This window comes from Mytilus californianus, unplaced genomic scaffold, assembly GCF_021869535.1.
Source record: "Mytilus californianus isolate M0D057914Y unplaced genomic scaffold, xbMytCali1.0.p SCAF_9, whole genome shotgun sequence".
Taxonomy (NCBI): Eukaryota; Metazoa; Mollusca; class Bivalvia; order Mytilida; family Mytilidae; genus Mytilus; species Mytilus californianus.
In genome coordinates this window covers 39947522-39961218 of record NW_026262745.1, presented here as the reverse complement: position 1 = coordinate 39961218, position 13697 = coordinate 39947522, and the positions used below count along the sequence as shown (strand labels likewise).

Genomic DNA, 13697 nt, shown 5'->3' with positions numbered 1-13697 from the left:
AGGACATCGAGATTAATATTTGGGAACTTCCTTATACTACCAAAAAGTTCATATATCTGTCTAGTATAGAGTGGACAAACATAAAAAAATGAAAGTTATCTACGGTAGGGTCGCGGCCCGGTCGCCACAAGCACACATTGAGCTCCGATGTCATAAATTGTATTGTATACTATTATATTTGTAAATGATGTGATATCTGCAGCTATGTATCCTGGGATCTCTCCAGGTAAGACTTTATATTTTTGGAAAGAAAAAAGAAATTAAAAGAATAAAAAAGGACCTAAAATTGATCATTGGGGAAGACCAGCATTTACTGTCTCTTATTTCGGGTGCGCAGGGACGTATGATATTGTCTTTAATTTTGCGGGGGTATATTTTGATATTTGCAACAAAAGTAAAACGCTAGTACAGGTATCTGATCGTATCTGTAGAAGTCGTATAAAGCATATACTATGACATCATATACTCCATATAGGATGCTATCACTAAGTCTTGTATTAAAGTCTAATTCAGGTCTCTAGTTACTAGCGTAAATTTGTCCCTTGTTTGCCATTGTTCCTTTTTATTGTCACGTGGTTTGTCTCTGCATTTCTGTTCTTCTGAGACTGTTGATTTGGTTTTGGTCTTTTTCTTTATTTAATATATAACTTTAATCGCTTCTGACCGACTTTTTAGGGAGTATTTTATATGTTATAAAATGATATGAATAAAAGTCTGCTTACTCTTCTAGAGCACCTGGTATCACCCCTGGTTTTTTGTAGGGTTTTGTGTTGCTCAGTCTTAAGTTGCCTATGTTGTGTTTAGTAAACTTTTCGGGGTTTTTTTTGCCATGGCATTGTCAGTTCGTTTTGACTTATGCGTTAGAATATTCCTTTGAAAACTTTTGCTTCTCTATCATTGTTATTATGAGACACGGATTTAACCAAAAATTTAAGGAGATCGTGAATTGTTGTTGCAAATATCAAATTATACCCTAAAAAAACAAAGACCATATCCTGAAATATTTCAGGACCCTCATAATTCGATTTCAGGATCTCCATAATATGATTTCATGATATCCTGCAATATTTCAGGACCTCTGTAATTCGATTTAGGACTTCATTATTCCTGATTTGGATTATGGAGGTCCTGAAATATTTCTGGATGTCATTCATGCATGATTTACGGATATCCTGAATTTGAATTATGGAGGCCTTAAAATATTTCAGAATCTCCTTAAATAAAATATGTTTTATCAAATTTCTGCCTCATAAATGATTGGGCATAACATTTTTTCACTACCAATAAATGTTTAATATATTTGAATCTTCTACCAAACAATTGATTGATAGACAATTTTTTGATATCTTGTGTACAGTTAGACTATCAAGGATAAAATCTAGTTCAGGTGATCGAATTTTTATTTTCCATAAAAATATGATACATTGCCGTCAAGTTAAGGTTAACTCTATATTTAAGGCGGAGTACATACAAGCAACCATCACTCGTCAATAATAACAACCTACTGGAGGTAGACCGTACATTGCCGTCAAGTTAAGGTTAACTCTATATTTAAGGCGGAGTACATACAAGCAACCATCACTCGTCAATAATAACAACCTACTGGAGGTAGACCGACAAGAATTAAGAGGAACTATCATGTAAAAATTATGATATAACAGGAAATTTGCATATGTAGGACCTGAATAGAAGAATTTTACAGAATAAGCATATTTCTTACTGAATAGAGAAAAATGGCTTAAAAAAATTAAAGAATACAAAAATAAAATGTCCTCCGCCGCTAACATTGGTTCCATACATTCGATTTTTTAACTATATCTAAAATTCCTTTTAAGGTAATGTGCTTTAGAACCGACATCTATAATATCAGTATATATTCAGTTTTGAGAATTTGCAATTGTTTTTCACACTTTCAATTTGATTAGTTATCCAAATCTTATATTGACATTTTCAAGTTATTAATTCGATGTTACATATAATTTGATGTATAAGCACTAATAACGAACGTTTGTCATAATTCATATTTGGTATAAAAAAAACAAAACAAAAAAACTAAAAAAAAACGTCAAAATTTTCTATCTTTTTTTTTAAATTTACAAATTATGAAAAAATGCAGGTGTATTGTAGTACAAGATTTGTATTTAAAGATTTCTCCATCGTTTTGAAATACTTAATCGGACTCGATAATTCGTCCACACCTATGTCAAAAATTATTGCCAAGCATATTTGATTACAATAATAATACTTTGATTATTTTCCAATCATTTTAGATCAAAGTTTTTAACAGGTTATCTAATTAATATCTGACGCGTTATAAACTGTGGAAAACACGATTTGATAGACTAAATTTCCGTGTCGGTTCCTATGGCAGGAGCCTATCCAATATAACAGTTTGTTAATATACTCCTTACATGCAGATATAGAAAGTCAGAATTGACACTAACTCTGTACAATAGATCTGGGACTAAAACATCTAGATATTGGTCCCAAAATTGATATACAGCTTAACGTGAATTCAAAGGATGACACCCCGGGACTAATCAACACTGACATTTTTATAAAACTTGACTAAACTGAAATGGGCTTGTTGTACAAGTATGTATATTTTATATTGATATTTTAAAATATGTAGATAACAGGCCATATTAACGCTTTGACTAAAATTAATTTCAAGATGTTCTCGATTCTCATTCTACAATATTGATTTCTTCTGTCATAAAATTTGAATGCTTAAAAAAAAAGTACTTATATAGGAAAGAAATGTCCTCGTGGTTATTTTGACCAGTATATCAAACCAAAAATATTGTATTCTTATGAACACTGACTTTGAATATTTGACCTTCAGTAATTTTTTTTCAGATTAAGTCAGATTTTTTTTTCTAGTTCTTCTAATTTCAGTGTTTTAATTTGAATACATTTTTTTTAGAATTGTCTGAAGCTTGTGTAAAATTTCTTGCCTACACGTTTCATACCCATCACTATTTAGACAGTCGTAAAAGGTGGACATTTTTCATTTAGTCACAATAACCCTTTCTGACCAATTACGAGATAACTTGACCAACAATTAAATACATGATTTGACTGTGGTTTATCAACATTTCCACTATATATGGTAATTTTGGCGTAATTCGTAAATATGAGGTTGAATATTAAAAGCTGGTCACCGAACGGATTATATTTGTGCGACAAATTTATTGGTTGGCGAGAAATAGGAAAACATTTCTATATATGCATGGATATATGTCTGTGGTGGATTATAACTGTTCATGATAAAAAATTTCATTGTTAGCATAGAATAACTAAAAATGTAAAGTATACGTCAAAGAGGCAAGCAACCCAAAGACACAAATAACATAAACATAACATAAAATAAATATGTCCACACCTCACAACAGAGGTCATTGATTATAATTCTTGCAAACGATTGAAGTATTGCTGCAAGAGCTCAGTACCTGATTAAATATAAAAATAAGAAGATGTGGTATGATTGCCAATGAGACAACTCTTCACAAGGGACCAAATGACATAGAAATTAACAACTACGGCCTTCAACAATGAACAAAACCCATACCGCATAAAGCTATTTTGCATGTGGTAGTTTGATTCCGTCAATTATTACGTTTTAAATTATTACTTAATGAATCCAGTATGGTTGTACTGTATGTCAATGAGACAGAAACCCAACGAGAAAAATAGCAAAACGCCACAGAGGCAACATTCAGTCTTCAGCAATAGATATAGGTGTCGATACAATATTACTGTTTCCTTTCTTTATCTAAATCATCACGAGCTTATAAAGGGCAAGTTTGGTGGCTATGAAAAATCGAAAAATATAAGAACATACTCCCGTATGAGGTTAAAATCTAACGGTCTATCCACACAGTATAAGAGACACATTCTAATGAACATAAACAAAAGGAGATGTGGGATACACGTCAATAAAACAGCAACTAAATGCAGCATGTTTCCCAGTCAGGTCCATTATATCAACAATACAATCCTACCTTGTTAACATAGAGTTGCTACAGATAGCTTGCGTCCCTCCTCCCCCCCCCCCCCCCCCCATCAATAACAAAAATCTCGGTACGCCAGACGTGCGATCGTCTACAAAAAACTCATCAGTGGTCTTCCAATCAAAACAGTTGTAAGGCCAAATCATTTAAGAATCTAAAGAGTATTAAAAACCAAAAATTCCAATCTGACTAACCTATATATGCCTGGGGGTAGAAAAAACCTTAGTATTATGGTATGGTTCATGACCAATAAGATAAATTCATACTGTTAATAACATTTACAGTACCACTTTTACTACACCAGATGCCATTTCGACAATTGACGTATCTTCAGGGATGCTCGTGATCTAAATATTTTAAAGTTTAAAACCTTATGGAAACTGAAGAACTGATATACCCGGAAAATACCAAAAAGTTAAGTCAAACTGGACAAAGTTTTGCAATGATTTTCTAAAATTTAAAACAGCAACTTAAATTTCAATAAAATAAGATCTGTATTTTCATGACAGTACGGAAGTACTGAGCTACTGAGGAGTTTCTGCATGCATTATATGTTTCTCAGTCTGGTCCGTTTTCAACTGTCGTCTAATGCCTGTCATTTTTAATATGAATATCTAATATTGATGTTAATATGTAATTTCAGCCTTGTTCCAATAGAGGTGTCTCTAATTCTACTGCTGGCCTATTTGCAACCCTTTAACGCTCAAAGTAAGTGATAATTTAAAGATAAAACAAAATAAAACCTTGGATATCGTTAACAAATAACCAAATTTCACCAAAGACAGCTACACCTCATTATCTAGTTAATACAAAGCCGTATAAACACCCCTTACCTCTCTCTGTCTCTCACACACTATACGACACGTTCTTCGTCGTAAAATCTTTTCAAAAATTCAAGGTATGACAATTTTGTGTGTGTACTTTGAGGTTATTGCAACATAACGGCGTATTTTTTAAATGAACCCAGCTAAAATAGATGCCAAAGATGACAAAAAAATGCAGTTGTGGTAGATTTATGCAAATTTTTATTAGTACTCGCAAAAATATAGATGAAGGACATTCTTTTAAAAACAAAATTCTTTCGGAAATACATAACTATGTATATTTTGTCTCTCGAATACAAATTAATTCATCATGATTGATTTAGGATGTTCTTCGATAAAAAGCTTGACAAATTAAACATGTTAAATTCGCGATATTGCATCAAAACTGTCTTCATTCAATTGAGTTATCGAGGTCAAAACATTTGATTTTTGCATGTATATTCATAAGTAAAACTAAGTCTATACTTAAATCAAATTCTGTATATACGAAAATAATTCTGTATACTACTAAACCGAATTCTACCCAGCCAGAAAATAATTCTGTATATACGTTCATCAAATTCTGTATATACGAAAATAATTCTGTATACTAGTAAACCGAATTCTACAAGCCAGAAAATAATTCTGTATATACGTTCATCAAATTCTGTATATACGAAAAATAATTCGGGATATGTAACCCGAATTCTGTTAATATAGAAATAATTATATCCTTTGAAAAATCTGACAGCAAATTTATTTGCCGCAACTCATATAAGCCTTCGTCCGTAATAATAAGTAAAATGGCAAAAATAACGAACTCCAAGGAAAATTCAAAACGGAAAGTCCTTTCAAGTTTCAAATGGCAAAATCAAAATGTCAAAAACATCAAACTAATGGAAACAACTGTCATATTACTGACTTGGTACAGGCATTTCCTTGTGTAGAAAATGGGAAATATCCAAGATGCACTTACTGGAACTGTGATGAGCTGATTAAAGCTGTAAATATTCTCCTTGGCAACATATATGAAAATAAGGAGATGTTGTATGATTGCCAATGACACAACTATCCATCAAAGATCAATGGAGAGGATGTAAGCAATTATAGGCAACCGTACGGCCTTCAACGACGAGAAAACCCCATACCGTATAGTCGGCTATAAAAGGTACATTTTATCAACACGTTGTAGGTATTCCTATGAGCACTTATTGCGCCCGTTTTATAGCAGACCGGTTCCAGTATTGTTATGAAACACAGTTTATGACCAAACTCAGTTAAGATCCGTTTAAGTTGTAATTGGCTTTGAACTAGCTTTCAGTTACTGCGAGTACTCTTAGGTTGCTACGTTGCGTCTTTTGTCTTTTCGTTAGCTCTTTTGTTTTGTGCCTTAAGTAGATCTGATTAGCCAATCCCTTTCCAACCTATTGTTTGCGTTTTGATCTTTATGTTTTGCTGTTTTACCACCGTCCAAGGTTAGAGGAGGATTGAGCGTTCAAAAACATGTGTGTCACACCATATTCTTTTTGTTAATTCCTGTCCTAGGCCATGAACATGTAATTCAGTGGTTGTTATTGATTGCTGTCTGCTTTTTTTGTTTTTCGCTGATTGTTTTTGCATAAATCAGGCAGTTGGTTTTCTCGTTTGAATTGTTTCACATTTTGTCATTTTGGGGCCTATCTAATATAACTTACCATACAGCATGGGTTTTGCTCATTGTTGAAGGACTACGGTGACCTATAGTTTTCATATCTGCATAGCAATACATATTTAGTTATGTTTTAATTTGTTAAAAACAAAATCAATGTTAGTATCGATAAAAACAATCTACCCTATTGTTTACTGCCAGTGGACAAGAAACAAGCATGTGTTGTTTTTTTTTTTGGCCTTATCTCATTTATATTGAATATATTTTTTTCAGATGTGACCTTAACTGCAACCTCAACAGCGAAGTACTTGTATTCCGATGGGTACCCAACTGCTTATCCAAAGTAAGTTAAGTATAAATCTGTTTGGTGACTCTTATGGTGTGTTTTTCTGTGAAAGTTAACAAAAGAAAACAATAGAAACTGATGTTGGATTGGAAACGGAAAAAAATGACAAATATTTTTTTTTTATGAATAAATAACATATCAAGTATATACACGTCGATCCAGCAACCCAACGACACATCGGTTACAAATAACCATAATTATACCAAGATAAATATTGGCTGCATGTTTTATCTGAATACCTTGTGATTATTTGTAAGATTTACAACATACCGAATAATAGGAGTCATTTTTGTTTATTACAGTAATTTGACATATGATTGGCTTATAACATCAGATATTCCAACAGAACTTGTAAATATTATAATAGAAGATTGTCAGATTGAATATTTGGAGGGAAAGGTGACGTCAGCATGTCAAGTTGACGAACTATCCATCTATGATGGTAAGTATTGACCGGTCATATTGCTGGTTACATCCTGATTCCTTCGCCTATTCAAAATGAAAAGTTTTGATTGTCCCCCATTATTTTGAAGGTATTAAACTAATTATGTTGCTTGTTTAAAACAGAAATCAAAATGAACCGTTTCCCCAGTAATATAACACAAGGGTTCCTACTGGTAAAGTTGTATTCATTCCTTCAAATGTTTTGCGTGACTACTGACGAATTTCCTGACTCGGGACTGTCACTTGGAAATGTGGCGAGTAGAAACAAGTTTTTATACTCCACCTACGATAGTAGTAGGGGCATTATGTTTTCTGGTCTGTGCATCCGTTCGTTCGTCCGTCCGTCCGTCTGTCCCGCTTCAGCTAAAAGTTTTTGGCCAAGTCAGGTTAAAGTTTTTGGTCAAGGTATTTTTTGCTGAAGTTGAAACCCAATCAACTTGAAACCATGCTTAGTACACATGTTCCCTATGATATGATCTTTCTAATTTTAATGCCAAATTAGAGTTTTGACCCTAATTTCACGGTCTACTGAACATAGAAAATGATAGTGCGAGTGAGGCATCCGTGTACATGTACTATGGACACATTCTTGTTTTTTTATATCTCAGCACTCCCGCCTTTCTAGTTCAAAGGCCAGGTGAGTTTTTTGCCATCACTTGGAGTCCGTTTTCGTAAATTTTAAAAAATCTTCTCCTTTGAAACTACTGGGCCAAATTTTACCAAACTTTAGCTGACTGTTCCTTTGTTAAAAACTATAGAGGTTATTAAGAAACTTTAAAGGCACTGGCTACGGTTACATGAAAATGTAACAATACTAAAAATATTATTGTTACATTGGAGACTAATTGCCGGAATACAGGTTTGGGTAAGGATCCGATTAATTACGAATGTAACAATAATTATTGAGTCTACGGTTACATTGCGTTATTGTTGCACTAATGCACTTTAATGTACGGTAGATTAATTCAACGTAAATCTTCTATAGTTGTGTTGCTTATTTTTTTTCGTCAATTAGAATGAAATTACTATCACAAAATATCTGGACTCTGAAAATGAAAACACCGATCCCACCAGTTTCAACATGTCGGCAAATTGCCTTCACAATTGACTTGTATTTTTATGTTCTATTGGGTTTTTCAGCTATGATAAGTTGGATATAGAAATCGGAGGTGAACATAAAATCGGTAATGGACGGTAATGAAATCATATTACAACCTCACATTATATACATTTGCTTCCGACAAAAAAATTGGACGAAAATATAAACATCGCAACAAGGATTTATATATACAAATCCTTGATCGCAAGAGTAAAAACATATTGAAAGTTTCTTTAACTTTAAAAAAGTATAATACAGAATGGAATTGTACAGTATGAAATACAGACGAGCAAATTGCTGCATCACTCGTTTGTGATGGCTGCTTGGTTTCACCAGGATTCGTCGGACTAAAACATGCTCCCAAAAAACAACATATTGGATTTGTAGAAACTGTAAAATTGCAAATGAAATTTTAAAAATTGTATGCAATTTTGTAAAATTCAACTTTTCAACAATTTTTATTTTATTACATATTACTAGTCACCCAGCGTACATTGAAGTGAATTAATGTAATTAACAATAACGCAGTGTAACCGTAGACTCAATAACTATTGTTACATTCGTAATTAATCGGTTCCTTACCCAACCTTGCATTCCAGCAATTAGTCTCCAATGTAACAATAATATATTTATTATTGTTATGTAACCGTAGCCAGTGCCAACTTTAAAAGCAAATAGGATCAGCAAAATAAGATCGACAAGTAGGTCAACTTAGCCAAATTGTCACACCAGTTTTAGGATTAATTGAAATAAAATTACGTTTTTTTATCCCAAAACTTTTAATAGATAGGTATAAGCAACTGATCATCAATACAAGACCTACAAAAATGCTACGAAAGAAGATCTACATATAAGCGAATATAACTGATTGCAATAAAGGAAAACAAAATAAATATATAAATGGCATATTTTTTACCAGGTGAGCGATTCAGGCTCTTTGGAGCCTCTTGTTTAATCTCGCTAGTAGATTAACAAAATGTACATGAAAGAGCATACTATAAAATCCCGGACAGGTAAATAATTTAACTCTAAGAAAACGGTAAAAATTGATAACAAGCACAAGAAATAAAAAAAAAATGTGTACCTATAAAAGATTGTTCACAGTTACTGCAAGCAAGCTCACAATGACTTGCTGATAATAAATCGTGCCATCATATTCCATATATCGATAACTTTATTTCATAGAAAATTTAACCCCTTGATAGTGGGAGGTCGTGGGTAAGGTCCACATCCGGGTCGAATTTAAGATATGAAAGTTGGTATTTCCTGCTACTGCGCTAATCAAACGCATTTATATGTAAAAGCAAAGACTGGTCCGACGTCTTGGAGTCAGACTTATGTATCCGAGTTAGATGACATGTATTACCTTGGAGTTTCAAAATTCCACTCAGTATGTCGGTTATGTACAGCTCAATGTTCATAATCATATTTCATTTAACATGTTCTCGTCCTGATATGCATGTAATATTGCCCCTTGGCGTTAATGCCAATTAATATATATTAATTTGACCCATTCATCTCATCGTGTACAATTTAAATGAAATCTTCATATTTACTGTTTATATTTATTGGTTAATTTCTGAATTCTCTAATCACACGAGACTTAAAAGACCGAATTCTTATTTTTTCAGGCGAGTTTGACAATTCTACAGCGCTGTACCAATCGTGCTGTATTACAGATGTACCAGCTTTGAACAGTTCTGGTCCTAGCATATTAATTAGATTTGTAACCGACGCCACAATTGTAGCCAAAGGATTCAGAATCAAGTATTATAATTCTGCATATAAAGCTACAGGTATTTTGTTGTCCAGTAATTCTTTATAATGATCTCATCTGACCCATTTAGCTCATTAAAAGATGTGGGCTATTGTAATCACTTTGCGTCCGTCGTAAGATGACTAACATTTGCAACATCTTTTAAACCATCAGGTTAATTTGAACCAAGCGGAATTATGCGAAGATATGTTTTATATAATATCATCGTTTCGTTCAGATTGCATGACAGAAATGACCAACAGGGTCGATCTTTGATTCTGCTTGACAAATTTTCAAACACCTCCTTTGAAAATATTTAGGCGAGATGTTCAAAAATTTATATGGATCTCCTTCAAACTAGATTCTAATATAATGTTGACCTGTTTTTAAAAAAATTGAAAATAATTTTCCAAAGGTAAGCTCCCTAGTTGATAGCAATTCGAATGTTTTTGTATGTTGTCTGCTAAAGATCCATCTATTTATCCATGACCTACGGTATCAACAGAATTAAAACATGATACAGTGAACTAGCATTAATTTGTATTAACAACATTGACGGTACCAATATTACTGCACCATGGATGCGCATTTTGACAGTTAATGTCTCTTCGGTGATGCTCGAAGCCAAAATATTTGAAGAAAAAACAAAACGTTGCAGAGCTTATAAAACGGGACCAAAAGTAAAGTAAAGTAAAACTTGACAGGGAGTCTGAGCTTTGCTTATTTATTTAAGGTTGTTATATCAAATTCATGATATATGAGTATTGTATATATATCTACATTTGCATTGAACATATTGAAAGAATACACAGAGCTCTGCGTCTTCCATCTTATCGCTGAATTTATTTATTAAACCAACTATTTATTTTGTATTTACATTGTGTCATAGGTCAAATTTATTTGTTCAGTGTATGTTCAATGGTGTTAATATGTCCTTTGATTGAGTTAAGCTATTTCAGTTGATATTTTATAGTGTGTCTTTCTATGTTGTGATGTAACACTATTGTTTCAGAAAAAGGGTGAAGGTTTGGTACCATTAAAACGTTTAAACCCGCTGCATGTGTTTGCACCTGTCCTAAGTCAGGAATCTGATGTTCAGTAGTTGTCGTTTTTTGATGTTGTTCATAAGTGTTTCTCGTTTCTCGTTTTTTATATAGATTAGACCGTTGGTTTTCCCGTTTGAATGGTTTTACACTAGTAATTTTTTGGGGCCCTTTATAGCTTACTGTTCGGTGTGAGCCAAGGCTCCGTGTTGAAGACCGTACTGTGACCTATAATGGTTTACTTTTATAAATTTTTACTTGGATGGAGAGTTATCTCATTGGCACTCATACCACATCTTCTTATATCTATGTAATCAAACTTCGAAGGATAATGTGTAAAAATTCCTCTACAAGTTATCCTAACGTTTTTTCCGATGAATTGGAAAAAATGGATCTCATTGTCAATCTTTGATACTGTTAAGCAAACTTTCAAAAATCATCTCTCATGTATAAAGGGCGAAGCCAGATAAGCAACTTCGGTTACTAGGATCCTTACGTTATTGCAAATTAAAAAAAAAGCCAAGCACATAGCGACACTGCTGAAAAATCTGATTATTTCCAAATATATCACCTTAGATTCTTACTGAATGGTTAATGAAGCTGAACATTTAACCATTTTTATGCATATAGCAATGTTAAATCAAGTTACTCGAACAATCAATGTTTGAGCAGCCCCACTTCAATTATTTGTTTTAAGGTTAAAAGCTTCAGTCTGCTAATTTCCTCAACTTTCGAACAGCTTATTCTTTCTGGATCTTCCTTTTATAAAAAAAAATGGTGTTTAATATATATTTCAACATGTCTAGTTGATAAAGCAACCAATTGCCCCAAATGATCGTCACATTTAGATGGTGTCACCATTCACGTTACGATAGACCCATTTCTGATCTTAAGCATGGATTTTGTTCAGAAGTATCGTATGCTTCGATCGCCATTATTCACCCTGCGCTACAAAGTTTGGGATGAAAACGAATATAAAGCTATTCTAGTACTATAGATCATCTATATATTTTTTTCTCGTTTTCAGATGTAGCCGCTGCTTTTGGTCTTTACATAGCAATAGCAGTAATAGTTGTTGCTGTAGGTGTTTGCGTTGCTGTAATTGCTTTCTACGTTATGAAGAAGACAAAGGTACATAGTCAACGGGTCAATCCACTAGGAAGAGAGGAGGCAAATACCAGTACGAAAACAGACAGTTACCAAGATACGGCATCAGTCGATGAGTATAATAAACCACCTTTACCATCTGACAGCCCGGTACCATTACCTACCGATTGGTCAGAACTCGAGGGGATGGCAGCACCACTTAATATCGGACCAAGGCCCGATCTAATCAGTTTCAAGAATCTTTCTGATGGTCAGACTAGAGGCAATAAATTGCCACCGATTCAACAAGTGAACGAGATTAACTAAAGTGTCTCTCACCATTTTTGCACATGACTAGCTCGCTCACGGAACACCAAATTAAAACCCCACAGAAACTTAAACACTAACATGAATATACAAACTGATTTGTTGTATGTATTCAATTAAATGAACATTTTATGTTTTTATATGCAATCTCATCTATATAGCTAATTAAGAATTAAGATATCTTATTCAGTTCCTGCTTTCTGTTTTCTTACGTTCTACAGGGAGACATGTTGAATCTCATCGAACAGAATTGAAATTATTGTTAGAAGCCACGACTGCGATTTATTTTGAAAAATTACTATAAGTGCTAATTAAGTTACATCACTTTTAGAAGAAGCTATTTTGTATTGATTTTATATTAAACGTGTAGGATTCTATCATACTCAGCTCTTTAGAAGCATATTTAAGTTTGTTGTATATATGTTATTATATTTATTCTAATTTATATCTAATTTCTTTAAAAATATCAAATATATTTAAGTTGATTGTATATGTTGTAATATATATTTATACAGATTTACGTTTAATTTCATATATTGACACTAGGAGTTCAATTCATACAAATGCCGAAAGACGTCATATGCTTTCATTTCGTATGAAAGCAACCCAAGCCGTATTATTAACTCCGCCTACCTTAATAAATGAACACTATTTTTTGGCAAGGTTCGTATACATCGCTCAAACGTTTATGCTTTTTAAAAAATCGCAAATTTTATTCATTTGTATAACATAAGCTGACAATATAACTAGTAAATATGGCTAATTGATAGAAATATATAACAATAAATTGTATCCTCTTACATGTACAATAATGATTGCAATTTGAATGATCTTCATATGCCAATGTTAACTGTTTTCACATGTAATGATACTGCTTTCATCTCGCTGGACAATTTCTTCGGAATTTTGTGTTTTGATTTCAAATTCAAAATGTAAATATTAGAATTAATTTTTATTTCGAAAATCGTAAATATAAGAATTGAATGCAGTATTTTTGAAAACGTATACAAAATGAAAGCAAGTAAATCACGTGTTTAAGCAAGAAGGGCTTTAATAAATGAAGCTACATTCATTAATCATAGGCGTAGCGCATTCTGACCTCAATTTTGAGAGATGTAAGGAATCGGTTGCA

General features: G+C 33.0%; 1 protein-coding gene across 1 annotated transcript; it reads left to right on the top strand.

Moving 5' to 3' along the window:
- The first annotated feature begins 204 nt into the window (after positions 1–204).
- On the top strand, positions 205–13081 carry LOC127715879 (uncharacterized). The gene is made up of 5 exons (XM_052221999.1): positions 205–226; positions 6738–6807; positions 7113–7252; positions 9985–10149; positions 12180–13081. Exons 1-5 carry the CDS (start codon positions 205–207, stop codon positions 12563–12565), a joined length of 783 nt encoding a protein of 260 aa, XP_052077959.1. The 3' UTR covers positions 12566–13081.
- Positions 13082–13697: the final 616 nt, after the last annotated feature.